Raw genomic sequence first — 27,824 nt, 5'->3', positions numbered from 1 at the left:
TTCTACAGACTTATCATGATAGCTCTGTAGAATTGGCTACCACATAGACATGACCTTGACCTTGAACGCATCTCGGGGAACGCGGTAATTTAAGACTAACTCTGCTAAAAATTTGCTCCATCTGAGAAATTCCACCAGGTTCTGAAAGCTAAGGTGTTGCTCTTTAAAGCTAATATGGTTCATTAAGGTAATTTTACTCAAATGTGACAGAATCATCAAAGATGCCGCTTTGTTTTGATGAAATCGTCACACAAGAGGAAAAGAGGGTCAAAGTCCAAGAGAAAGAGAGAGATTGAAAGAGATTTTATTGAAAATGTTATTTATTGAAGTGTATATTTAATGCTTATTTACTGTTCTAAAAGCCTCAAGTTTTGTGTTATAGTTTTAATGTCTAGGAGGGGATGTTTCTGATATTGTTGCAATGATTGAGAGATTTTAAGACGGTATATATGAGACTGTGGTGTTCTTACATTTATGACCGGTAGTGTATTTTAACTTTAATCTACATTTAGACTTTAATCTCGACCATTATATTTTAACTTTATTCTCAATATTTAGATTTTAATCTCAACATTTAGACTTTATTCTCAACATTTAGGTTTTAATCTCAATGATTATATTTCAATTTTAATCTCGGCATTTAGACTTTAATCTCTACCATTATATTTCAACTTTAATCTCAACAATTAAACTTTAGTCTCGACCATTATGTTTCAACTTTAGTCTCAACATTTTGACTTTATTCTTGATTTGTCCAAAATTATTTTCTCCATCAAAATGATCCCTAATCTGCTTCCGTATATTTGTGCTTCTTTAATTTATTCTATTCAGAAATCTGGAGACAGAAAAGCAACTTTCACATTCTCTCACATTATAAAAAAAGAAACGTTCTCAGCAGAACATTTGAACAAACCTGTTGGTGAAACCTTTTTTAATCATCATTCCTGCAGACATTTATTTATTTTTTCACATATGATCAGATATGTCATGTGTTACCAGTGAATGTCCTGCAGAGGGCAGTGTTTACAGTGTTTTGACTACAGTCAGAGATCCTTCATGATGGTGACTTCATGGAGACTCTCGTGGGCCTATTAAGCATGTTTGTGGACTGAAACACTGGTACACAGAGAGCAATAAATAAGAACGACTGCCGTTTTCAACAGAGAAGCTGTTTCCCTCCATAGGATTTGACTTTTTCCACCTTAACTGAAAAAACAGATTTTTTAAAAATTTTTTGAAGAAGTTTAAAAAAATAAAATATCTAAATATATTCACTAATATTCAATAATCCTCTGAGTTTTTAATGTAGTCTGCAGAGAACACTTAAAAAAAGAAGATATTATGGATGTAGTTGTAATTGTCCTCTTTCCCTTTTTAAATGACTACATGTAGGGAAAGCTTTTCAAGACAACTATGCAATGGTTTTCTTTCCTAAATAAAAAAATAAATAAATAAAAATTATACATTTATTGAGCATAATTATGACCGTCACCAGGAAAGATGAACTAAAGATAATTTTTTTGGGGAAAAATGGCTATTAGTAGACCTCCAATCCCATATAAATGTGTTTTTCTCCTTCTCATCATAATAAAGACTATATAAGCATTAATAAGTCTATATTAGTGTTAGTAAGTGGTAATAAGACTATATTAGCATGTCATTTCTGTATATCTGTGTCGTCATTTTATGTTTCTGAAGTCGTCATGTGCATCGTTATTGTTATTTTTTGTCCTATTCCTGACAGTTTGTGTATTTTCTGTTGTTTTTTTGTGTTTTTGAAGTGAGTATGCTAATTTTTGGAGACCTTTTTAATATAATTGTGTCATTTTTGTGTCATTTCTGCATATTCTTGTTGTCGTTTTACATTTCTGAAGTGGCCATGTGTATTGTTAGTTGTTATTTTGTGTACATTTCTATCAGTTGTTGTCCCATTCCTGACATGTTGTGTATTTTTATGTTTTACAAGTTACTATGCAACTTTGAGTCATTTTCTTATATATTTCCGTCATTATTGTTGACATTTTTAATAGTTTTGGAGTCAATTCACCCAATTCCTTCGGGTGTCATTTGCACATTGTTGCGTTTTTTTTGTCATTTCTGTTTTGTTGGGGTTTTTTTTCTTTTCGAATCTATGTCGGAACAACAGCGCTACATTTTTGCACTATAATCTATGTTAATATTGATTTTTGCTTCTCCCGTCTGCTCTTGTATTATTATGTTGCTGCAAAAGTGAATTTCCCCTCTATTCTATTCTATTTTGTGTAATTTTGCATTCTTCTTTTAAGGTTATTATGTAACCTTTTGGAGTCATTTTGTGTACTTTTGTTGTTCCTTTGACCACACATATTTAGATCAAGGGCTACACGTGTGGCCCAAGCTTTCTCAAAGCATTCCCTCGTCCCTCAAAAGCTCAGCGGTATCTAGATTAAAGGCGACAGGAAACCATAACGAACAGCCTGATTACACAAACTGCTGTCGTTCTAAATCACCTCCTTAGATTCTAAACGTTGTCCCAGAGATGAACCTGTGTGAGAAAAACCTCCATCCTGAGCCAAAAACCTGTGGGAAAATCCACCAACATACTGACTTCCTTCCTGTGAGGTGTCTGAGTAGTTTGTACCTACAGAAAACAATGGAGTTTCACAGGAGGGTAAACAAGGGACAACAATCAATCCCACATGGGGCCAGTTGATTAATACTGACGTACCTTCATTCTTCATGATGAAACGCACGATCTGACCCACAGTGTCGTTGTTTTCACTGATGGTGTCGTTCATATCTGGAAAGATCAATTAAAACGTGTGTTAATACTTGTGTCGTATCGCAGTAGAAACACGTAGATGGACTAAAGAGTTGGATCAATCAATAACACTACTTCATAATTGTCCCATTTGTGAAGAAAAATACAAATAAAATGTTTTATTAATATTATCGTTATTATTAATACCACGGCAATGTGAATAACCAAATCACTGTCATTTAACACCAGCCTCATCAGCTTTGATGCTGTTATAAATGGGAGCACAAAGATTTTGTGACCAAGTGGTTTCACATTGTCTAAGGAAGTATTATCCGTTTCAGGCACACAATGACGTAGCACGTCGGCCTCACAGCAAGAGGGTCCTGGGTTCAAATCCTTCTGTTCTTTCTGTGTAGTTTGCATGTTCTCCCCAGTGCTTGCATGGGATTTCTCTAGGTACATTATTACCTCATAGTTAAGCTAATGCTAGGCTAATACTTAGTTTGTGCAAAGCCAATGTTAGGCTAATACTAAGCTAGTGCTAAGTTAATGCTAGGCTAAAGCTAAGCTAGTGCCATTACTGATTCTAATGCTAGGCTATTATTAAGTTATTGCTAGGCTATTGTTAATACTTAATTAGTGCTTAGCCAATGCTAGGCTAATACTAAGCTAGTGCCAATACCGATTCAAATGCGAGGCTAATATTAAGCTAATGCTAGGCTAATACTAAGTTAGTGCTACGCTATTGCTAATACTTAGTGCTAGGTTAATGCTAAACTAATACTAAGCTCGCGCAATAACAATTCAATCTGTCGTTTTAGTGCCTAGTCGTGTCATCCAGTTCCTTGGACGTTATGACGGGAACTTTACGGTTGGACAGATTTCTTACCACTTACCAGGAAAAGAGAAATTAGACTTTGAAAATGCTGGTGGGTATAGAATTTCCAAAGAAACATGGAAACCGCCTTAAAAGGGTTAAGTCTACACCACTATCGTAACAATTAGAAATGAAACAATTAATCGTGAGGCAGTTAAAAATCGATTCATAAGTATCATGGTTCACATCGATACTGTGAAAATTGAATCGCAGTACTTTATTTAAACAGCAGAGGGCTATATATTTATCCTTCTCTTGTCCAGCAGTGTACGCGGAGGGTGGAATCGGCTACTACTTTCTTTCTGGCTGCCTTCTACTCTTAAACATGTTCATAAATGATTCCTTACCCCTTTAGCATCAAAAGAATATTTGTAATATTACGTGAATATCTGTAAAAGTCACGTTTTTCTATTAGGTCTGTCTGCTAGCATAACATCTCTTCTTCACTGCAAGAACATCTGCATGCCAACCGACCACTGGGTTACCAGCGCCCTCTGCTGGTCCCAACAAATATCTGACATAAATACAGTGCAATTTTTTTTTTTTAAGTCCAATTGTTAAGGCACAAAATACATTTTCAGTTGCACTTTTAAAAAGAAAAATAACTATTATGCAGTTTTGCATTGTTTACTATAGAACCAGAATTTAAATTAATAGGCTTCTTCTTCATTTGTATTATTCCTTTATTTATTTCATTCAAGATTTATTTTTAGTTAAATTGCATTGTTTTGAACAGTTTATCAAGGGATTCTTTTGACAATGAAAAATAAAAGGAAAATAGTACAGTATTTTCTAGTTTCTTCCCCCCCCCCCAAAAAAAGGAATATTTTTCACTCATCATTTGTCTACAGTCCCATTTTGTAAAATAAATCGTGAGAGAATCGTATCGTGAACCCAGTATCGTGAATCGAATTGTATCGAGAGTTGAGTGAATCGTTACATCCCTAGTAACCATCGGAGGTCAGAATTATGCGTTTTAGTCTTTCAGTCTCTCAGTTGAGCGTTCTTTGTAACATGGGTTGAGTATCCCTTTAAAGCTTTTATTCCACTGCTAAGTTATGGTCTTGTATAATGCCGTGACTTGTGCCACAACACTAGTAAAAGACATTAGTCATTATGCATTTCCTTGTATATTTGTGTATAAGATTGCACATTCAATGGTTTCCCCTCAGCACACACCCTAGAGAGGCATTTCCTCACTTCCTATCGTCTATCATCCCATCTTGATTAAATCTAATCCACGTGAAAATGAAGACAACAATTGCAAGGTTGTGTTTTTGCTTTGACGTTACAGAATGGGTGTGGAGCCAAATGAGAAATAACACAGAGTGTGGTTATGATGGAAAACCCCAAATGATTAACAGAAAGTACTAAGATAAGTACTAAGGTGGTGTACAGGTGAGCAATGACAAGTCCTCTTCAACCTCTCTCATGGGGCAAGACAAGTTTAATTTCCTGCATCTTAATTCTGTCAGTAGTTTTCATTTTAATCAGTTTTGGTGTATGGTACTTTCATCCCAATAAATGTGCATTGATTTCAGTTGAGAAAACCTTGTTTAAAGTATGTCCATGGTGATTAAACACTATTCTAAGGGTTAGGTTTAGCGATAAACAAAGAGGCTTTTGGTTCATAATGGTAAAAATAGGCCCTGGAGCTCATTAAAACCACATTAGCTTTAGCATGCTAATAATCACATCCCTCTGCTGAACTCCAACACACACCTGCCTCAAAAATGTTAATAATTTGGAGTAATTTAGTTAAAAAAGCGGGTTTGTGTGAGAAAAATTTAGGAAATTGTAACAAATCTGGATTTGTCGTGTTACTCTACCACTTGGATGTTAGTTCTACAGACTTATCATGCTAGCTCTGTAGAATTGGCTACCACATAGACAAAGGTGGCCTGTAGGTTAGAATGACCATACATCCACTTTCACCCAAACATGTCCTCTTTTCCCATCTTTCCTGGGTTTCCCAGGGAACTTGAACACGGTAATTTAAGACTAACTCTGCTAAAAATTTGCTCCATCTGAGAAATTCCACCAGGTTCTGAAAGCTAAGGGGTGGCTCTTTAAAGCTAATATGGTTCATTAAGGTACGGATCATCACACAAGAGGAAAAGAGGGTCAAAGTCCAAAAGAAAGAGAGAGATTGAAAGAGATTTTATTGAAAATGTTATTTATTGAAGTGTATATTTAATGCTTATTTACTGTTCTAAAAGCCTCAAGTTTTGTGTTATAGTTTTAATGTCTAGGAGGGGATGTTTCTGATATTGTTGCAATGATTGAGAGATTTTAAGATGGTATATATGAGATTTTTGAAGGACAGATTGTTAAAATGCATAATAAAGGTGACTGACTTGAGTGACCATTGATTTTTTTTTTTTAAGTCTTCGTTATAAAAAGAGAAATGTATTTTTAAACCTTTTTGACAATAATGCATTTATTATATTGTATTTTGCCGTTACAAGGCAGATTCAAGAAAACGTTGAGTACACTGAGTATGCCGAGGTCGGTCCGAGTGTTCACTATTTTAGAAATCAAAATATGGTCACTCTACTGTAGAAAAGCCCACTTCCCAGTTTGAATGAGTACAGTCAGGAAGTTAAAGGCCGACTTTAATGACCACCTTAAGCAAGGCTGTTAACCCCAAAACGCTCTCTTAAAACAGCTCCCAGGAAGATCAAAAGAAAAAGAAACTAATATAATATAATAATATATTTAACTAATATGTTTAGAAGTGTGTTCTTAGGAAGAAGACAAAAAAAACCTGGAGGTAAACACTTATGAAGCCTTGATATTGGACATACAGTATGAACACAAATTACAAGTCTAGTGTAATAACTTCATGCTTCCCAAAACCTGTCTTGTGCCTATAAATTACTAAGGGAATACTAAAAGCCCTTAAATCTTCCTATTTGGACATAAAGTAAATCATAAGCCATTAAATTGTTAGATTATGGGGAGTGGGGTGTACAGAAAACAGTGGATATAGTTTATACATAAAGGGCACCCACCGCTGTGGTGTGGGAGTCATAACCAGTAGAGCAGGGGTTTCAAACTCATTTTAGTTCAGGGGCCAAATACTAAGTAGTTTGATCTTAAGTGGGCCACAGATTTTAGGCGGGAAAACGAGCAATTTCAACATTATTGTCCAAGTTTTTACACAATGTATAAATGATACATGAAGATAATCGTCCATGCGGGATTTTCACTTTTAAATTTTATTGATTTTGCAAGAAATTTTTATTTACTTTGAGGGAAATTATGTGTAATCATTTCAGGAAAATTTAGTTCTTTCAACAATATCAGATTTAAAATTACTACAATCAGCATGGGAAAAATTCAATCCTGCAAATATTGTAGAGTTTTATTAATATGTGTGTAATGTATTTAGAAGGGCTGGATATCTACAACTGAAATATTTGGTAATTTAGACATAAATTAGTTTTTTTCTGTCATTTTTTAGAGAGAGAAAGAGAGAAGAAAATTAACAAATGAAAGCATTTAAAAATATATGGTTTTATAATGTTTATTTTTAGTTAAAAATGATAATCATTCTAAATATTGCCAGCAACTCACAAAACAAACACTAAATGAGAGAAAAACACATCACTACAAAATACACAAAAAATAAGAGAGAAATATACAAAAACGACACCAAAAACACAGACTGAGAGAATAATTTAAATAAAAACACAAAAACGGCAATAAAAACACAAAACAAGAGAAAAATATCCCGAAGAATAAAAAAAATGACACCAAAAACAAATGCATTAAGAGAGAAAAATTAATTTTTATTACCAGCAACACACGAAACGGCAACAAAGACAATAATTGAGAAAAATACACAAGATTACTACAAAAAACACAAAAATAACAACCAAACGTCACCAAAAACACACACAGAGAGAAAATAATTTAGACAATACAACAACACACAAAATAAAAGAACAATACACTGAATAATGAAACAAACAACACCAAAATATACAAAATGACACCAAAAACACACAAAATGATGGTAGAAATGATCTTGATTAGAGCATGAACTGAAAATACAAATGTCAGTCTTGGTACCACATCAGGAGGAGATAAAAACTATAGAAATAAATCTATTCAGGAGGCACTAAATACTGTTTCTCTAAACAAAATGAGATTCTTTAAAATTGTAGTGTATTCACTCATTCATTCCAAGATTATGCTCTATAGTTGTTTTTTTTCAGAAAATTCTGAGCAAAGTGTGGTCATCGGAAAAAGGGGGTACTTGGATTCAGAAGTTAGAGAAAGGGGGTACTTGAGCTAATATAGTTTGAGAAGCACTGATCCAAAGGGCCGGATTTGGCCCCCGGGCCATGAGTTTGACACGTGCAGTAATGATAGGGTGCAGTGAACTCATTGTGCCGTCATGACAGATACTTTCCTTTTGGCATCACCTTAGTGAACTGGACACGCCCCTTTGCTTTGTCAGAACACGAGTGATGGTAATACCTATAGACTTCCTGGTTTCTATTAGACCACAAGCCTTAGAAAACACACACACACACACACACACACACTGTTTTTCTAACCATTCACTGTGAGTCTACATCATGGTGTCATAAAAATCACATGAGCCTCTGTTGTGGTCCAGGAATGTAGAAGTAGAGCGTAAATACTAGCGAGGAGGAGGGAACTTCTCGTCTTTGATTTATTATAACCTGGTTTTTGACTAGTAGAGAAAATACTGACAGGGATGGAAATAAAAAAAAAGCTCTATGTAATACAACAGCTATTGATGACGCATTACACTTTGATCAACTAATGGACCTTACTTTAGCTGCTCTATCAATTTAATAGATGACTGCTGTCTTCAATGGAACAAGGCTCTGAGATCTAAGTTGTGTTGCCAGATTGTTCAGTTTCCTGCTCTTTGGGTAGCTATAAACCATCTATTTACAGACAGCTAGGAATTCTATGCAGTTAAAAAGCTTATTCTTTTCTTAATAAAACTCTTAATACACAGTTTGCAGGACATTTTTGTGGTCTCGGCACAACGAATCATCTGCAAAGCTTATCAAAAGTCAATCCAACAGTCATCTGAAAGCAGACGTCTGGTTTCAACAAGTGGTGTGCCATGAATCAGACAATACGATTCACGATTAGCATGTCACAATACGATATATCCCGATACTAGGGCTGCTCGATTATAGAAAAAATAATAATCACGATTGTTTTAGTCATAATTGAAGTCACAATTATTCAAACAATTATTTGTCAACAAATTGTTATTTACTTTTTGTACAAAAAAAAAAAAAAAAAACATAAAATATATTCTTTAAACAAAAACAAAATCCTTCAAACACTAAAATCTTTGGCTATGAAAGGGGCGGGGTGGAGGGGAGGAGCTTGCATGTGCATGGATTAACCAACTAAAAGTTAGTATTAATAACGTGTGTGCCAAACTTTATTATTCGTAGATGTCCGAAATAGTGGATTTGTTTTATTTAGCGAATAAAACATGCGTTTTTTTTTTTTTTTTTAAATGATCATTTTTTCTCAATTATGTTATTTTTGTAATTGTTGGGTGTCATAACCAAAATCGTAATCAAATTTCAATTAATTGAGCAGTCCTACCCGATACTAAACAATACAATATACATTGCTTTGTCAATAATTAGAAATTTCAGTATACAAAAAGTATACAAAATGGTATGAAAAAGACAGTGTCAGCCATTGGGCTGCTGTTGCAAACTTGTATTACTACTATTATTCTAAAATATTCACTCATCATGACAGTAAAATAGACCATTCTGAGGCAATCTACTGCAGTAATTCCTCTCTCAACCAGTAGAAAATGCTGTGAAAAAATAAATACCGTCATATACCGTGAAACCGTTAAAATTTTTAAAAAATACCCCCCTCTGCTTACTCTCCGCAATCGTTGTGAAGCCCTCTCATATGAAAACAAAGACCAACTCAGTCCAATTAAGCCGACCGAAACAACCGCCAGGAAAACGCCACCACCACCACTTGGATAAAATTCCAACCCGTCGAAAACTCCTCAAAGCTGCAGTCCAAAGGCTAGCTCCGCACACACAGCCATCAACAAGCACGCTCCAATCCGCCTACTGCTGCACCGCTTCAATGCCAGATGATGATCCCTCACAGAAATTAGCAACCCCCGCACCATTAGGACAGAGACTTCCTCGCACCTGACAATATATCCTCAAAATCCTATTCTTTCAGATCACTTCTTGTTATCCTTTAAATTCAGAATATCAGCCTGCTTAAACTCTGAGAGAAGAGTACGCTATAGTAGATCACTGTCCGAAAAAGCTGTAGTGAGATTTAAAGATTTAGTTCCATCACTGCTTACCTCTGCCCCATATGATACCTCAACAGGTATGATGCACCGCTTAAAAAGAAGACGATATGTCATAAAAAGGTCGCCCCTGGTATAAATCTAATTCGCATCTTCTAAAACAGGCATCGCAAAAATTAGAAAGGAAGTGGTTCTCCTCAAACATGGTGGAAGTTCATACTGCCTGGAGAGAACGTTTGTTAGCTTCGCAAAGCTAACCTGTTATTATTCAACTCAAACAGAGAAAAAGAAGAATAATCCTCTCTTTCTATTCAACACTGTATCCAGGCTCACCAAAAGCCACAGCTCTGTTAAACCCTCTATTCCTGTCAACCTGAGCAGTGACGACTTCATCAATTTCTTTACTGATAATTCTAACAATTACCAGCAATCCCAATTCCAATCCCAACTCCACTATTTAAAGCACTAATTAGCACTAATGTGATGAACTGGATTAATACATCTCTATATTAACAGGTTATGTGTCATAGGCTTTTAAAACCACTGTAATCAAACTTCTCCTTAAAAAACCTAATTGATATGAATGAGTGCGTTATAACAAAAGAAACCGTCATAGCTCTTTAATTACAGACTTTGCAGTATGTGCATATTCATGATTATCTCCTCATCCCTCGGTTTTCATCATAAAAAAGTTTAGACGTATAGTTTATCAATTCCAGATTACAACATTTACCCAGAGAGACTTTTTCATTGCGTGATATCAGTGTGAACACTACACAAACACTGTTGTGTGCAAAACAAACCTGACCTTTAATTAGGGTAGTTCCTTAATAACACAGTTTTTCTTACCAAGCTGATCAAATATAAATGAATTACATGATTCTTACGCTCTATAAAGAATACATTTCACTCCCTATTCTGTGCACTAACATTTTTTGAATTTACCATACTTCATCCACACTTTGTGTTTACTTTAATTCATATACAGAGACAAATGATTACACACAATCAGTCCCAGAGCCACACTTAGAATCCAATTATTGTGAAAGTGAAAATCAAATGTTTTTCTGCACGTACTGGTTTTTTTTCTCAGTAACAATTAAACAGATCTGACATTTAATACAAACAAAACAGCACAAAAGCTTTCTGCAAACTGTATGTTTGAGCAGAGTTTTCTCTTTTAATTTCTATAAGTAAATAAACGTGGCAGCTGTCACGTCGCAGACTAACAAATCACAGCTACAATGAAAGATTCAGTTTGAAACTGGGTTTAGATTCAAATCTAATCCAACTTGGAAATTTCAGACACTACAAAGTCAACATGTCCCTCTGTTTGCGTTACACAAACTGGCTTTTATTGGGAACGAGCAAAGGAAACTAGGGCTGAAAATCAAAGAAATAGCAATATTATTTATTTATTATATTTATCGATATTAGCTTTTCGCTAATGTCCAATACTAAGTTTTCAATTTCGGATCTCAAGTGATACTGATGTATACATAGAACCCCTCCCCCTCAATCTAATTTTAAATAATATAATAAATGTCTCCATGAAAATAACAGGTTAAGCCTACTTTTAATGTGATGCCCCATTGAATGTATTCCACAAATAAACATCATGAGAATAAGTTATTCAACTTTAGTAAAGGAAAACTTTTTTTTATTTTAACGTCTGAAACAACAGTGCATAACAGGTTCTCAATATCAGTGGAAAAACAGAAACCGATGTCAACCCATATTAAATTTTACGAACAATATTGTTTGATAATGTCAGTGGGCCGATAATATTGCCCATCTCGGCTATTTTTCATTTATTTTAACACATTTTTTTAAGTTTTATTTTTTAAATCAGAATCAGAAAATGTTTTATTATAAAGTAGAATTTTCACAATCCAAGGAATTTGCTTTGGTGGTTGGTGAAAAACGCTAACAGTAAAATAATAATAATAAAACAACAACAATGATAATAATAATACATTATGCAATATGACAGAATATACACATGCAGGTTTTGGGAAACTGAATTTTACAGGTGTTTTTCTCCTATTAAACTGGTCGCAAGTGTAGCAAACGGACATGCCGAAAGTGCGGTTACCTTCACCCATCTGAAGAAAAGAAATTTAAATTACAAAAATTACCTCGATAAACCCTATTGGACAAGTTTGGCATGATTTACTTGCTAAACTGTGGAACCTTTAAGCTAAAAAAACAAAAACTGATGAATTTCTATGTTTGAACGTTCTTGTCTGCAGTCAGTATAATGAATAAAAGTAGGCGTGTCCAATCAACTTTTCCACTTCCCATAAGATGTAGGTCTGAACGATTTGGGAAAATAATCAAATTGTGATTTTTTTTCCCCTCAATACTGCGATTTAATATGTGATTTTTTTTCTAAGGGCCTCTAGTCATGTACTTTTCAATGAACACAAGCAATAAATCAATCTGTTTTATAATAAACAATTTCAGATTATTTAAACATAAATGTAAATTTTAAAGCAAAGATTATACAATAAAGCAAACAAATTTGAGGCTTTATCTCTTCAAGAGATCTAACTAACTTTACGTTTCATGAAACATGTGGACTGCACTTCTTTAACACTCTGAATTTAACAGCACAGGACAAGACAAAATAAATTCAATAAATAAATAAATAAAATTGCATTTTATGATATGTGAGAATATCTATATGTAATTAATAGTTCAGCCCTAATACGATGCTGATATTGCAGCCTTGCGTATTGGTTGATGCCAATATCAATACAATGTGATAACGACATGAACCATATATGCTTTCATTACTGATTTTGTAGTGTGGAATGTTAGAAAAGGCTTAATCCAGTGATGTTACTCAAACAGAGAACAATCGTCTTATTATTAACCAATGGGTAACGGAAATTTTAACCTTAAACATAAGAAAAATAATCAAAGAAATTATACTTTTAAAGTGCAAAATAATTCAAGTTCATTTGAGTTTTTTGTTTTAGTTCAACTAATTGTTGGCACTGTGACACTTTGTTTTATAAATACATATGTAGGGCCATATAATTTCCACGTTATGGGAATCGTGGAGACGCGGATCGAGTTAAAAGCTAATATTTTCTGAAAACATTTATGAAATATATCTAAAAAAAGATCATTTAAAAAAAAATTACATTGATTTTATAGGGCCCTACCTATGTTATAAAAGGCCAATGTGTTTACAGGGTAATTGAATCGATCCCATTAAATCTCATACTGTACGCATTAATAAACACACCTGCAGCCTGACATTTAAAAATGACAAACTAAAGATTTTACGTGTGTGCCAGCCGACAGTACAGTGAATGATGCCTCCTGGGTGTGTTCTGTGTACACAACAGATGATGGATAACCTTACAACACTGACGTAATCAGCAGGTAAATCTAACAATGGAGCCACACTGTGACACGTCTGACTCGGCCCACATCGGATCCTCCCTCAGTCCTTACCTGTACCTAGCTCTTCATCCCTGCACTCCTCCTCCTCCTCCTCCTCCTTCGCACACTCCTCGTCCTCCTGGGCCGTGGTGCACCGGTAGCCCTTCCTCTTCAGAATGTGGCAAATGACCACCCCGAGCAGACCCAGGAAGAAGAAGATGGGCACCAGGACGAAGGCGGTGAAATCTGGGTTCCGTGTGCTGGATCCACCTTTAGTGCTGGTTAGTGTGGTGTGAGACGCTGGAGGGGGGAGAGGGGAGAAATGTCAACAAATCACTGCAGAGGAAGCCCCACTGCTATCTTGTTTGCACTTTGATGGAGGTTGATCCATACTTAACGACAATATCATCATCTAAAATCAAGACGATATACTGTACATGTGCTGCCACTTGCAAATATATATCTGGAGTAAAATACATTTAAATTTTCAGTGCATTTACAACTCAATGAACATTATAAACAAGGTGATTACTAGCAGTTGAAGGTATTTTCACCACAAAGTGTAACAATGTGTAATATAGTGAAAAAATACACTGTAAATAGTCAGCAACAGTAGGTATGAGAAAAACTGACCCATTTATTATTAACCAATTGGTTACATACATTTTAACCTTCAACATAATATCTACAGTATTCTACAACTGAATAAAATAAATACAAAATAAATGGTTTTATCGGTTATGATATTGTAGATTTTAGATGTGGTCCGATAAAATCCGATATCGGACCGATATTGGAAACGGATCGGGACACCCCTAGTAACAGATTCATCTCCCAGTAACATCGACCTTGGATTTATAACAAACACAGAATGTGTATATCATTTATATGTAGAAGTAGAAACTAATGCAAAAAAAAAAAAAAGGTGAACTTTTTATCTGAACACAGATGAGTTTGAGGAGATCCATTTAGTGTAAGGGGTTGATTTATAGGGATATTTTAAAAGCAGTTTAAAGAAAACAAAACAATGGCCACAATGACAAAGAACAGATGAAGTGCTGACAAGCGCCCAGGAAACTGTTAACAACCACTAAAGCGGCAGCAGTCGCTCTCTTCCATCTCTCAGATCACATCAGACCAGACCTCAGCTTCCGTCTGCCTGTAACGACTCACATCGTTGCGCTTTTCTGAGCAACGACAGAAGCTCACGCCTCAAAGTTTTACCACTTCAGCTTTGACATCCTATCTGCCCCACAAAGGGGTCTAAAGTCCAGCATGTGGGCTTCATACACAGAAGGTCAGAGGTGAACAAAAACATGTGGGCGTTTACCATCTATTGATTAATGTGTCTTTGTGCACATTCATCAATGTTTGTAGAAGTTAAGGTCTGTGTTTTTTTTACCGGGCTCATAAACCTCATGCATTAGGTATGGAGCAGACAGCACATGTTAATCATTAGAACTAAACTATTCCAACATTCATGTCAGGTTTTTATTAGTCGACCATTGAAGTTAGCACCAGGATTGTCCTCATTTCAAATTTAAGCAGAAATGGACTAATATTTTCTCTAATAATCTGGTGGCGAAACGTGTAACAATTGTTTGAAAGACACAAACTAATGGACTTTTAACATAAAGTTCAAAATCTTATGCAACGAGATGAAGCAAGACCGCGCAGTCGGGCGAGATTTGTCGCAATTTGAGTGCATTGTTTCAACTCCAAACAACTATTTATACAGTTTAACTATTAGTCCCCATGAGGCATTTTGGTCAGTAGGAATGTGCGATATTTTATCTTTTATGATTTATCGTCAAAAACATTCTCACTGGTAAGAATACGTCATCCACGGACCATTTGTCCCTCAATTTAGCTAAGAATGCCCCCACAAAAAACGTGTTCCACGGACCAAAACTGCCCATTTGTTGTTAACAACTTATTATTCTCTGGAGCGGAACGCTGTTTAAGGAAGCCACCGCCCCCGCACACACCGCCGTCTGTGTGCGTGTGAGGTGCTCGTCTCAGCTACCTGAAGCTGCCGTGCTGCGATACATCATGGACCGCTACTAGGTTAAAACCAGACAACCACCCAACAAAGGGAACCAATCCAAGTTCCTCCGTCAGATCCACCCAAAGTTCCACAAACACGGGGACAGAGATGAACCTGTAGCAACGATTATGAACTGGAAACTCAACTAAAGCTAACTACGCTAAGCTAACACACTGACACACAAACTGGGCTAAGAGCTAACGCTAACCACTCCATAAAAGGAATAGACCAAATAAAAAAAACAAGTCTCACTGTCATAAAGCCACAGATTTGACAATTTGTTTATTGTCAGATCTAACACTTGTATGGAAGAATAAAAGCTAAACATGTCACACGTTGTGTGAAATTAATAAATGTTAAATAAAATGTAAAATGTTCTTTATGCCCTTTGTGCTTTATTTTATTAAATAATTTTATTTCAAGTGAGGAAATAAATGAATTACATACAATAACATTATTAATAATAATCTGCATGCACAAATATATTCCATGAAATATCAGCTGATGAACTCTGAGTCAGCAGCTATTGTAGCCTTTTTAAATGTGTCTAGTGTTGATGTATTAAGATTTATTTGTGTTTGTAAGGAACCTGTTCTCACTAAGTTGTGAATTTTATTTATTTATTTATAGTTTTTATTTAGCGGGATTTTTATCGTTATCGTGATAAATACCAGAAATTATCGGGATACATTTTTTTTGTCAATATCGCCCATCCCTATTGGCCAGGATTTAGGAACATTTAGTATGTCAGTAACAATATCAAATAACAGTACGCTGATAAAACAGAAATAATAAGAAAACAGGTATATCCTAATACGGAAATTTTGAAACAAAAATTGTGACGCCAAAAACATGTTTATTAAACATTTTTTTTCATCATTGTTTTTGTTGTTATTGGTGAATGCTTGATATTATGATTATTTTGTTATGACTCGTCTTCATCTTGTTTGAAAACAAAAACTCAATGAAGACTAACCTGAAACAAAGGCATGACGACATTTTTAAACAATAAAAAAACGGTCAAAAATTATCTCGAAAACTACATTTAATCGAAACTAATTTAGTTGTTTTTTTAATTCTGTTTTTTTTGTAATAAGGACAAATTCACGTGATAATAAACAAACTTAACCTACAATGTGGATTATGAGCTGCAAATGTGTTTTAGCTGCTTTGAATCAAATGACCAGAAAGTCAACAGTACAGTACTTTTTAACTTAAAAAAAAATCTCTAAAACAATGTAAAAATAGTATTTAATAAGTTATTACATAATTTAGTTTTCAATTTACTCCACTAAATTAAAATTAATATAGTCTGCTTATAAGTAAACTAATAGTGGTAATTTTTATTAATTTTTTTAAATGAAAAAAAAAGAACGTTTTTGAAAAATAAATAAATAAATAAATAAAGAAAAAAGGGGAAACGAAAAAAAATTAAATAAATAATAAATTTCTTTAAAGTAGTAAGTAAATTTACTACGTTCAACATTTAAAAAGCACAAGCTAATGAATTATTCTTTACAAATTAATTGAACATGATGCAAATTTCAGAAGTAACCGGATGCAGAATTTGATGAAATAATTAATTATAACTATTAACTATTTATCGAACTATAACAGTAAATTAATCATATTAACCATCTACCTTATCTCCTGCAACAATCCACGCCATGACACTCTGCGCATACATTCATTTTTGGAGGTGCACGACTGTAAACTCATCAGGATATTTCAAGTAAGACTGGACAGACCTACAATCCCAGTCTCAGTCCTAGTGACCTCTGCCATTGATCGACCACGTGAGACATTCCTGCTCGACTCACAACAGAGTCTTTGTCCGCCCTCCTGAGTCCTGTACACATCTGTGTGTCATTGATAGTCCATAATACGAACATGGACATGTGTAGTAACAACTTAGTGTTGACAGCTCCACAACGTCTAACTGTAAATCTTAAAAAGTCAGAAAGTGGCCGTCTTAAAAAAACCAACAACAATGTGGTCGTCGATGCATTGAGACACATGTGTTGGTCTATTGTCCAGGATTATCCCCGTGCATCCGGCTGAACACACTCATCATTGTGTGGTCACTGAGCCGTCTGAACAAACCATGTGCTTATATGAAGAGCAGACGAGAGTGACGACCACCCTGGCAGCGTACCACTTCCACTATCAACTGACTCACAACAACTAGCCGTAGAACACAGATCAGACTTTACAAACACACGCTGAACAAAGTCGTTGAAAGACATTATGGAAGTTAAGCCGGAGCTCGTTTGACAACAGCGGCTGTGTTCTGATACACAACACAGGTGTGGCTAACATGACTCACAGATTATGCTGTGCTAATAATTGTAGTAGTTAATCATTCATTTGGAAAAGCCCAAACAAAAGGTTCCATGCAGGTGTATAGAGGGATGGATATCCAAAAGATGGCCACATGCGACTCCGTTTGATTTCACGTGAGAAGTGCCAGAAAAATCCAGAATTTTCGCCATCAGTTTATACATTATTTCACTTCCACATGCAGAAAATGTATTCCAACATCCTAAATATAAATCAATAACTTACCGATAATGATACCTCCAGGATATTGATTTCTAAATTACTTGAATCCGCGACCAATTTCCTTCTTAATGCTAATGCTGACGGAGGCGTCATGTAGTTCCGGTGTGGTCTGCCTCCACAGCTTCCTCTCCAACTCTCTGTAGCTGAAGCTATCCTCAGCTTTGGGGTTAACTCCCTTGTTTCACAGCAGTCATTGAGTCTGACGTGGGACTCAGCTTTAATTCAACAGCTGCAACGTTTATTTTGCCAATCACTCAAAAACCGCATACAGCTTATAATCGATCTGCTACCGTCTCACACGCTCCCTCACTCCGCACACTGGTCGAGCAAGCAGTGCATTCATTCACAATTAATGGGCCACACACACACACACTCTGACAACAAATATTATGGAAATCAATCAACTCTTCCACTCCCTCACAGTCAAAAGGTTGCGTTTAGGTCCCGAAAAATGTCACTGTTTGATTTCCCGTGAATCTGTATCAAGGAGTACCGAAGGAATTTGATAGAAAGTGTCTATTCGTATGGTTGCCATACGGACAACCCTTGGTGATATTGGTACGTTTACCAAAGTACACGTACATAGTGTCAAAGGGTTAGGTTATAACCCTATATCGCAACAAATTTTAGGGTTAGGTTTACGGTTATGTTTAGTCTTAGTCATCATGTGATCTAAACTGGCCAATGGCTGACCTATCACGTGACCTAAACTGGTCAATGAGGGGCGATGCGCACGGCTAGAAGGTCAGTATATTGATACGACAACAGTACCAATAGCCACTGCCAATTTGATATGATCGAATCGGTGATCTTTTTTTTTTTTTAAACTCACTGCTTGGTGATCGGCCCAAAAATCCTGATCTTGTAAAGCACATAATCCATGTTCAAAAACCTGTTTCTGCCACTAGTCTTTTCTTTTGGTCATGTTGCTGATGTAATGTGTTTGTTGATGATTTTAATTGATAATTTAAAATGTTCTTATTGATTTTAAGCTGTTGTACTTTTTGATGATGTAAAGCACATTGAGTTGCCTTGTGTATAAAATGCACTATACAAATGAACTTGCCTTGCCTTGCCTACTGGTTTTGTTTGTGGTTGACGGTCGGTCTCGGTTGTGGAAACAAGCTTACCAACCAATCAGAGAAGTAGATCACCACCAGATAACAAAAAGCCAAAAAAAGAGGAAGTTCTTCATCCCCCTTGTCGCTGACCTCAGCAGAAAAACCACACAAGATGAAAAATAACATTCTCAGGCAGCCGGACACGCGTCATCTGTCACACTAAGGTTCCGTCCGACCGTTGAGTCTTTTTTCTGTAACTTGTTAGAAAACGCAAGCAGTCAGAAAGGGCTGGTAGACCTTATCCACTCAGAACACGATCAGGCAGTAACCCGACCTTTCAACAGATGTAGTCCAACTCTATAACTCTGTTACCAAAGGAGGACTGCAAATGGAGACGTTTCCCACAGACCACCACTGACTCATCCTGACAGCCCCAAGCACAAGCCTATTAAGTAGCTTAATGGTACCAAAACAAACAAACTCTGAAGGAGGCAAAGATAAATATTTACTCAATGAATTTATTTGGAGTGCAAGAACATAAATAAAGAGTTTGATTTGTAGTTTTTAACTTTGTCTGCTAAAACAGATAAAGTGCTGTTTAGAAAATCAGTTTTACCTCCAAAGAACTTTTCCAGACATCAACCATTGAAGGCCTGCCTTTAATTACAGTATAAACTATGTTCACTTCTCAATGTCTTCGTGGAAAGATAAGCTTAAGAATTTTGGGAATATTTGTAAATTGAAACCTTTATTTAGTGGAATGAATCGCAAATTGGAAATAATTTTAAATAACTATCATATCTAAAGATAGATGTTAGCATCCATGCAAAAAACAAAAACAATTAAAAACCTAAGATTTCAACAGATTTGCAAGTAGAACTTTACAATTATTCAGTGTTTTGTAAGCATTATGGTTGTCACCATTGCAGATTTTCTTGGTACAATAATTGTCAGAGAAATAATTGATTCCGTGATATATCGCAATATTTCACCGTGCGATTACGCAAACGCAAAAAAATGTCCAAATCGATTTTTTATATACATATATAGATATCCCAGAGTCTGGAGGAGGACAGGAGAGGCACAGGATCCACGTTGCCTGAAGTCTAGTGTAAAGTTTCCACCATCAGTGATGGTTTGGGGTGCCATGTCATCTGCTGGTGTCGGTCCACTCTGTTTCCTGAGATCCAGGGTCAACGCAGCCGTATACCAGCAAGTTTTAGAGCACTTCATGCTTCCTGCTGCTGACCTGCTCTATGGAGATGGAGATTTCAAGTTCCAACAGGACTTGGCGCCTGCACACAGCACAAAATCTACCCGTGCCTGGTTTACGGACCATGGTATTTCTGTTCTAAATTGGCCAGCCAACTCCCCTGACCTTAGCCCCATAGAAAATCTGTGGGGTATTGTGAAAAGGAAGATGCAGAATGCCAGACCCAAAAACGCAGAAGAGTTGAAGGCCACTATCAGGGCAACCTGGGCTCTCATAACACCTGAGCAGTGCCAGAAACTCATGGACTCCATGCCACGCCGCATTAACGCAGTAATTGAGGCAAAAGGAGCTCCAACCAAGTATTGAGTATTGTACATGCTCATATTTTTCATTTTCATACTTTTCAGTTGGCCAACATTTCTAAAAATCCCTTTTTTGTATCAGCCTTAAGTAATATTCTAATTTTGTGACACACGGAATTTTGGATTTTCATTTGTTGCCACTTCAAATCATCAAAATTAAATGAAATAAACATTTGAATGCATCAGTCTGTGTGCAATGAATAAATATAATGTACAAGTTACACCTTTTGAATGCAATTACTGAAATAAATCAAGTTTTTCTAAATATTCTAATTTACTGGCTTTTACCTGTATATATCATTCATTTTCCTGTCCACACTGTGGAATTTGTGATGATGATGTCATAGGTTCTCTCAGAGTCAACAGCTCAATGTTGACGGTAGGAGTGTGACAATATCTTGATACGCCGATATATCGCAATACTTTTCCGCACGATCGATTATCGATATGCTCCCACTAAGTATCAATTTTTTTGATTTTTTTTTCAAAACCTTTTCTGCTTTTTCATAAAAATGTGCAGGTAGGTCTTCACAGAAATGTTGTCACTGTTTGTTGAAGGAACCAATATATTGTTTACTGTAATATTTCACTATACTGGTGTCACTGGTAGGAAAGACCCTATTGTTTGTTTACAGAAAGCACTATTGGAGATACTTATTCATTTACATTGATATGTTGACACTTATTTACAGAAATGTTGCACAAAAATAGTGTCACTGTTCATAGGACACTTTTTCAATTTATTGTCTTTCAGATGTAAAATAAAAATTGTATTTTTTCACTTAATCTTTTTTTTTCTTATGTCATAGATTATCGTAGATTGATTTCTGACCAATATATCGATAATTGCAGTATCGTTATATCGTGAGATAATCGTTACCGTGAGCTTTGTATCGCGTATCGGATCGTGAGGTACCCAGAGGTTCCCACCCCTAGTTGACGGGTAGTCATGGTAATCCTGAGTTTACCATGTTACCGTGACTGGAGCGTGTTAGCTGAACTTGAGCTGTTTGGCGGAGGTCTGAGCTCTCAGAGTGTTTTTCTAGTTGACATTGTGACATGTCACGAAGTACATCGTATTCTAGGCAAATTGTGTATCGTATCGTCAAATTCATGGCAACACACATCCCTGATGGACACCCTTTATAGGTGTTGAATGTGAGCATCTTTGGAAGTTCTCAGAATAGATATAGCGAAAGTAGGAAAGTCAAGCTCTGACTTTTAAAAACACAGACAGACATGGCAACCGCCCACAAGTGAGTGTCCAGGCTTGTAATGACAGTACATACTTCAGGATTACATGGAGCTGTGAAGACAGCTGGAACTAACACTAAGGCTTTCAAACACACTGTTCTCCTATTTTAAAACTGGCACACAGACGGGCACTAATTAAATGAGCCCGCCTTTAGAAAGCAACGGATTCCAACGGACAGATGGAAAATGGAAATAAAGCCAATACTGCAATGGTTAGTGAAAGTATCACCAGAATGTAAAGTTAAGGCTGGGTAGATGACACGTCTTTAAAACTCTACGTTTATAGAAATGTTTCAGATAAATCAATGTATTGAATAATTTCTCAGTGTGAACGTTTTGTCAATGCGTTCATTGTTACGTTGAGTTTTAGTAGTAAACTTCCAATTCCAGCTGAAGGAACTCTTTCTCTTTCCTTTTCAAGGTTTCCACACAGACCATCCCTGGAACAACAGCCCTTAGAACCAAGAATTAATCTAATGAGTCACAAACCAAAAACTTTTCCTTTTTTTCAATTATTGCTTGTTTTGTATTTAAGGCGACTTGTGAAATGTTGGAGTTAAAGATATCTGCTGAAACAAATTGACATTTTATAGAGCTTTTGTTGTTAAAGGCTGGAACTGCCTAGAAGTGGAAGTAGGCGCACTTAAAGCTGCAGTCTGTAGAATCATGAGACTTGTATAGACCCCTTAATGTTCCACGTCACTTGAGGCAAAAACAGGAAAAGCCGCTGGCTAAAGCATAGATATATATAAACACTAGATGACACAAGCGGGATTCGCCAGCGTAGCTCAACGGCAGCAGCCATCTTACCTCAGACAACTGACGTTCTGACGCGCTCTTCGGTTGCTAGCAGTTAAGGGTATTTCAACAAATACATCCTTAACTCGATGAAATATTGACGGATTTACAAACGTTTTGCCTTATTACAATCCTGATTATACGTAGGTATGACATAGGATGCTTGTACATGTTGAAATTGCAGCTTTCCATTTGAAAATTGGTTGAAAATTGAGCAAGTTAGTTGTGAACGCGTCGGTTATTGTCGATTTTTAACCAAATTAAGCAAAAATAAAAAATCAACATACATACTGCAGCTTTGAAGAGCATCTATTTAATTTTTTTTTTTCTGTTTATCACGTTGGAAGCTGTACACAAAATCATGAAGCTATACTCCTTTAAATAAAGTTAATATATTCTAAGCAAGTATTGTAGACTTTATTTTATTTTTTATTTTTTTAATTGCACGAAATTGTCTTTTTTTTTATTTAGATATGAATATTAATAGAGTTATGTTGCAAAAAAACAATAATATAATAACTAAAAACATACACTAAAGGCACTAAAAACACATTTTATATAAGCTTTGCTATTTTTACTTTATTTTTCACACGGACCAACAACCTTTTTTCATATCAACTAGTGACAAACATTTATCTGTTTTCTTATATTCATCAATCCTCGTTATGGAAAACAGTATGAATAGAAGGGTTTTTTTTATCTTTAATATAAATATTGTTTAATGTTTTAGGGTTTTTTTCCTTAACAAAACACATTTTTTTTTTGTCTAAAACAGTGAGTTTCTCCATTAGGGATGTTAATGTTTACATATTCAAGGATGGTAAAGAACTAACTGCGTCAATCTCAGTTTTGGTTGACTGTATGCATTATGCATTATGTATTAGCGGCTCTAAATGTGTGAAAACTTTTCCCACGCGTAATTCTACTAAATGTTTTCCACAGGCAGAAGAAAAAAGCATTAGTGGTGTAAAGTAAAGGACAGCACCGCCTCGACACGAAGGAGAAAAAGAAGCCCCGGAGAACTTACGGGCAGCAGCGGTGGACTCGGCCATGGAGGGTCCGGATGGGGGCCGCAGGCAGCATGCGGAGCTGGAGCCGGAGGAAACGCTGGGTATCGGGCAGAAGTTGTACGTGTGACACCACCGTGGATGCTGGTGGCAAACTACGAGGAGGGACGAGTCCAAATCATTTAGGCTGATTTCCTGATTGTCAATGCGCGGATCCGCCCAGTGTTTAAAATGGTACCGCCTATAAATCAAAGAGGAGCAAACCGGAAGTGGAGTGAGATGAATTCCTTCGCGTTACTTCCGCCTTCAGCAGTCAATGGCGTAGACGAGGGTTTCCCCACCAGGGGTACGCGCACCCTTAGGGGTACGTGAGCACATTACAGGGGGTACGTGGAAAAATGAAGAATTTATTTCCAAGATAATAAAAAATATTCTCAGTCATTTCAAAAGTCCGTCCATAAAATGGTACATGTTTTTAAAATGTAAATGCCTGTTGAAAGGGGACATATTCAAAGTAGCTCCTTTTGTGGTAAATGTCATAAAATGCAGGTTAATTATTTGTTTTGTATTTATTTATTTATATTACTTATCATTTTGATTTAATCTTATTTTTTTCTAATTTAAACTTTATTATTTTTCTTTAATAACAATATAATCATAATAAATTAGTATTAATATTACAATATTAATAATCCAAACGTTTTCTATAATATTATTTATTTTATTTATCATTTTTATTGCCTTGAAGGCAACATAATTTGATGTTTAATTTGAGTTAAATAAGAAGATAATGCCTGGATATTAATTTTCAATTTAAAAAAGATGAAATAAAATGACTTGCGTTGAATATTCAGTCGTGTTTTGTTCTACATTTGGAGAATCATGAACACGTATGAGTGAGGGGGTACTCATGGTATGACAAAAAGGCTCAAGGGGGACACAAGGCAAGAAAGGTTGGGAACCACTGGCAGAGACGAGTCAATGGTTAAAAAAGTTTTAGTTGAAATTTTCTAAAAAGTTTCAACTAAAAGTACCGTATTTTAGACATACTTTCACCCAAAATTACAACCACTTTAACAAAATATACAAAGACTGACCAAAACACAAGATTCACCATCAAAAAATACACTGAAAATAAAAATAAAACCCAAATTTTAATTTCATTTATTTGTTTGTTTTGAGCAGGGACAAGACAGAAAAACAGAAAGAAACAAAAGAGAAAAAACTCTTTGTGTACAAGGAAACCTTAACAGAGAAAACAATCAAATATGTTCAAAATAATATATACGATCCATGTACGCTTATAATTGCGATAATATGTTTTGCTCGAAAATAAATGAAAAAGACAAATTTCCAATACTTTGGGAAATTTTATCAGCGTGTTTAGATTGCACAAGCATTTCATTTTTTTAAAAAATATTTAATTATAATATTTAGTCTCAATAAATCACAATTTAAATAAAATACGCCTAATAATAGAACCAACACTAAACACTGTGCGCAAAAACTGTTTATGTCTAAAATGGACAATAGAAGACAATTTGTTTCATTTATTCAGGCGACTGTTTTTTAGATATTGTACTTTGATCTCCATGTTTTGACTCTCAACTGCCAGTCTTCTTCAGCGGTGTCTGCTGATCGCTGTGATGTTTCCTTGACTTCCACGTAATAATTCCAGCAAGTTCTTCTTAAATAATATGTTCAGGTTTCATTTAGTCAGACAACTGTTTTTCAGGGAAATGTACTTTGATCTCCTGACACAAAATAACTGAAACCTTAACATATTATTTAAAAAAGAAGACAAAAAAAATAAGAAAGAAAAACTTGCTGGAATTTATGTGAAAATGTTTTTGTCTTTAAGGTTTGTAAGAGTTTAGATGTTATGGGTACTGTATTCCTCTTTAAATTTGCAAAACCGACTTCATTCTCCACCATATTTTACATAATACCACCACTAGGGGGCGATGTGGGGTCTGCACTCTACTAACCGGATCAGCAGGTATAATGATAAACATATTTAACCAAGTTTCGGTTTGACAAACAATGAGGAATAATAATACCAAACATACCTGCATTTAATTAAAAATTTCAACATGAGAAAGTAAATGTTTGTAGAACTGTTGATGATGATGATGATGATGATGATTGTTGTTGTTGCTCCTTTTTATTAAATCACCCGAATTCCTCCAATGCATCTTGGATTTAGAATCAGAAACACTTTATTTATCTCAGGGGGAAATTACTCTGTTACAAAGGTTTGATAAATATTATAAATGAAAAGCAGAAGTAATACTAAACAAGAAAAGAAGAAAAAGAAAAAGAAAACGTAGATAATTAAGTAAAAGACTGTTAAGGATTAAAGACACATGCACACATTACAGAATAATAATAATAATAATAATAATAATAATAATAATAATACTATACAAATGTACAAATGTTATACAAATATAAACAGCAGTAAGGAGTTGTACATTTCTACAGTTGTATCAATAAATGTCATATTTCTTTCCACCATAAGCATAGGTTGAACCTTGGATTGTGATTTATCTTTTTTTAAGACTGTTTTTATTTCTAATCCTATTTTTTAGTCTTTAAACACAAGCGGAATATAAATATTTATTATTTTATTATAAGTAATTACTTTGTTGTGGCAATGCAAAACATGTGTTTAAACCATTTTATTTGTATTGTATTTGTTTATTTTTAATTGAGGTACATGCAAATTTTGACAATGTTATGCTACTATTTTTTTTTTTTTTTTTTTTTTTTTTAGGAACAGTTTAAAAAAAGACAAACCGGCTATTAAAAGCATGATATTATTGTGATTGTTTATATTAGTGTGATAGATGAGACAGATAAGTGTATAAATAGTAGATAGTCACTGATACTCATGCATGTGCCCTACATTGGCTGTGTTTACCGCCCTCTAAAAACCACTCCGTTGCCTCGTGCCTCTCCAAGCGGGACATCCAGAGTACATGACGTCACAGCAGAGCACGTTGAGATGTGCATGCAGGAGTTTGTAGCAACCGTAAGGACGGTGTTGAGGCGCAGCACAGATTGTGAGCTTGTGCTGGGAGAAAAGGGGGTGGGGTATGTTGCAGAAATGTATTAGTAGGTAAGTTCACGCTGTTTATTATTGGATTTTAATGAACTACATTTATTGTTCATACTTTTATAAATATTGTACATTTTGTGTCTTTATATATTTTTAAAAAATGATCATGGTAACTGCTCAGTTTGTATTTGTTTTATTTTCCTTTTTGACTCATGTTTTAGTGAAGGCAAAATAAAGCTGACTCACTGCAGACTTTAAACTTTACAAAAAAAAAAAAACTTTTATGGGTACTTGTACTTTTTTGGAATATATTTCTAAATTACTTTAAAAAAAAAAACAAAGTAATTTGTTACATTTCTACACCCAACCATTACTGAGTCAATTATTATTTTAATATTTCTGTTTTAAAATGATTAAACTACAATGTGAAACTACAAAAAAATGAAATGACCAGACAACAATCAAATGCATCACATCATAGCCGACCAATCAGATTAAACGTAATGCACCAAAACAGCATTGAATGCTGGTTATTTTCTCAATTTTAGAGTCGATAAAAAGCTACACCTAATGCCTGAGAATCTTTTATATTTTTGAGCTGAATTCATTGGTGTTCTTTTATTTTAAAAAACAAACAAAAAAACATTTGTATATTTTGACAAACCTTTTATTTTATACAGATGCTTTTGTGGAAAAATGAATTAAGTTCCAATTGGTCTCTTCCTTTTTAAGTTTATACATGTGATGTTTACTGTATGCAAGGGAACTGTGGCAAGATTTATTACCAAAAATAAACATGGGGGGGTGAAAGTAAGTAGTAACATTTTAACTTTGAGTACTATTTAACTGAGCTACTTTTGTCTTTTACTTGAGTATTTTATGTATGACTTACAGTAGGTTATATCAGTATTCTTTACACCAGGGATGAGCAACTCTATCCCAGCGAGACCACAAACATCTGATCGTATCTGATCCAAGGGCCACATTATCGATATTCATGTCAGCATTTAGAATAATGACCAATCAGAGCATTAACACAGGTGAATAAAAGGGTTTTCATCTCACTTTTGTCTTTGTGGTTCTTAAATTTTGTCAGTTTTTAGTCATTTTTTGGAGTTATTTTTTGTGTGTATTTTTCTGTAATT

The 27,824-nt window shown here is 35.2% G+C and overlaps 1 protein-coding gene across 1 annotated transcript in view; it reads right to left on the bottom strand.

Annotated features, from left to right (window-relative positions):
* The window catches only part of LOC114480867 (RELT-like protein 1), a 36,081-nt gene extending 12,213 nt beyond the window's left edge, over positions 1 to 23,868 (bottom strand). The window contains exons 1-3 of the mRNA XM_028475297.1: positions 23,639 to 23,868; positions 13,387 to 13,614; positions 2,708 to 2,779 (exon numbers count right to left, since the gene is read on the bottom strand). Of these exons, the coding sequence (XP_028331098.1) occupies positions 2,708 to 2,779; positions 13,387 to 13,614; positions 23,639 to 23,663 (325 nt within the window). The 5' untranslated portion in view covers positions 23,664 to 23,868. The remainder of the gene's footprint in view (positions 1 to 2,707; positions 2,780 to 13,386; positions 13,615 to 23,638) is intronic.
* Positions 23,869 to 27,824: the final 3,956 nt, after the last annotated feature.

The sequence above is a fragment of the Gouania willdenowi genome, chromosome 18 (assembly GCF_900634775.1).
Source record: "Gouania willdenowi chromosome 18, fGouWil2.1, whole genome shotgun sequence".
NCBI lineage: Eukaryota > Metazoa > Chordata > Actinopteri > Blenniiformes > Gobiesocidae > Gouania > Gouania willdenowi.
This window is presented reverse-complemented; position numbering and strand designations above follow the sequence as displayed.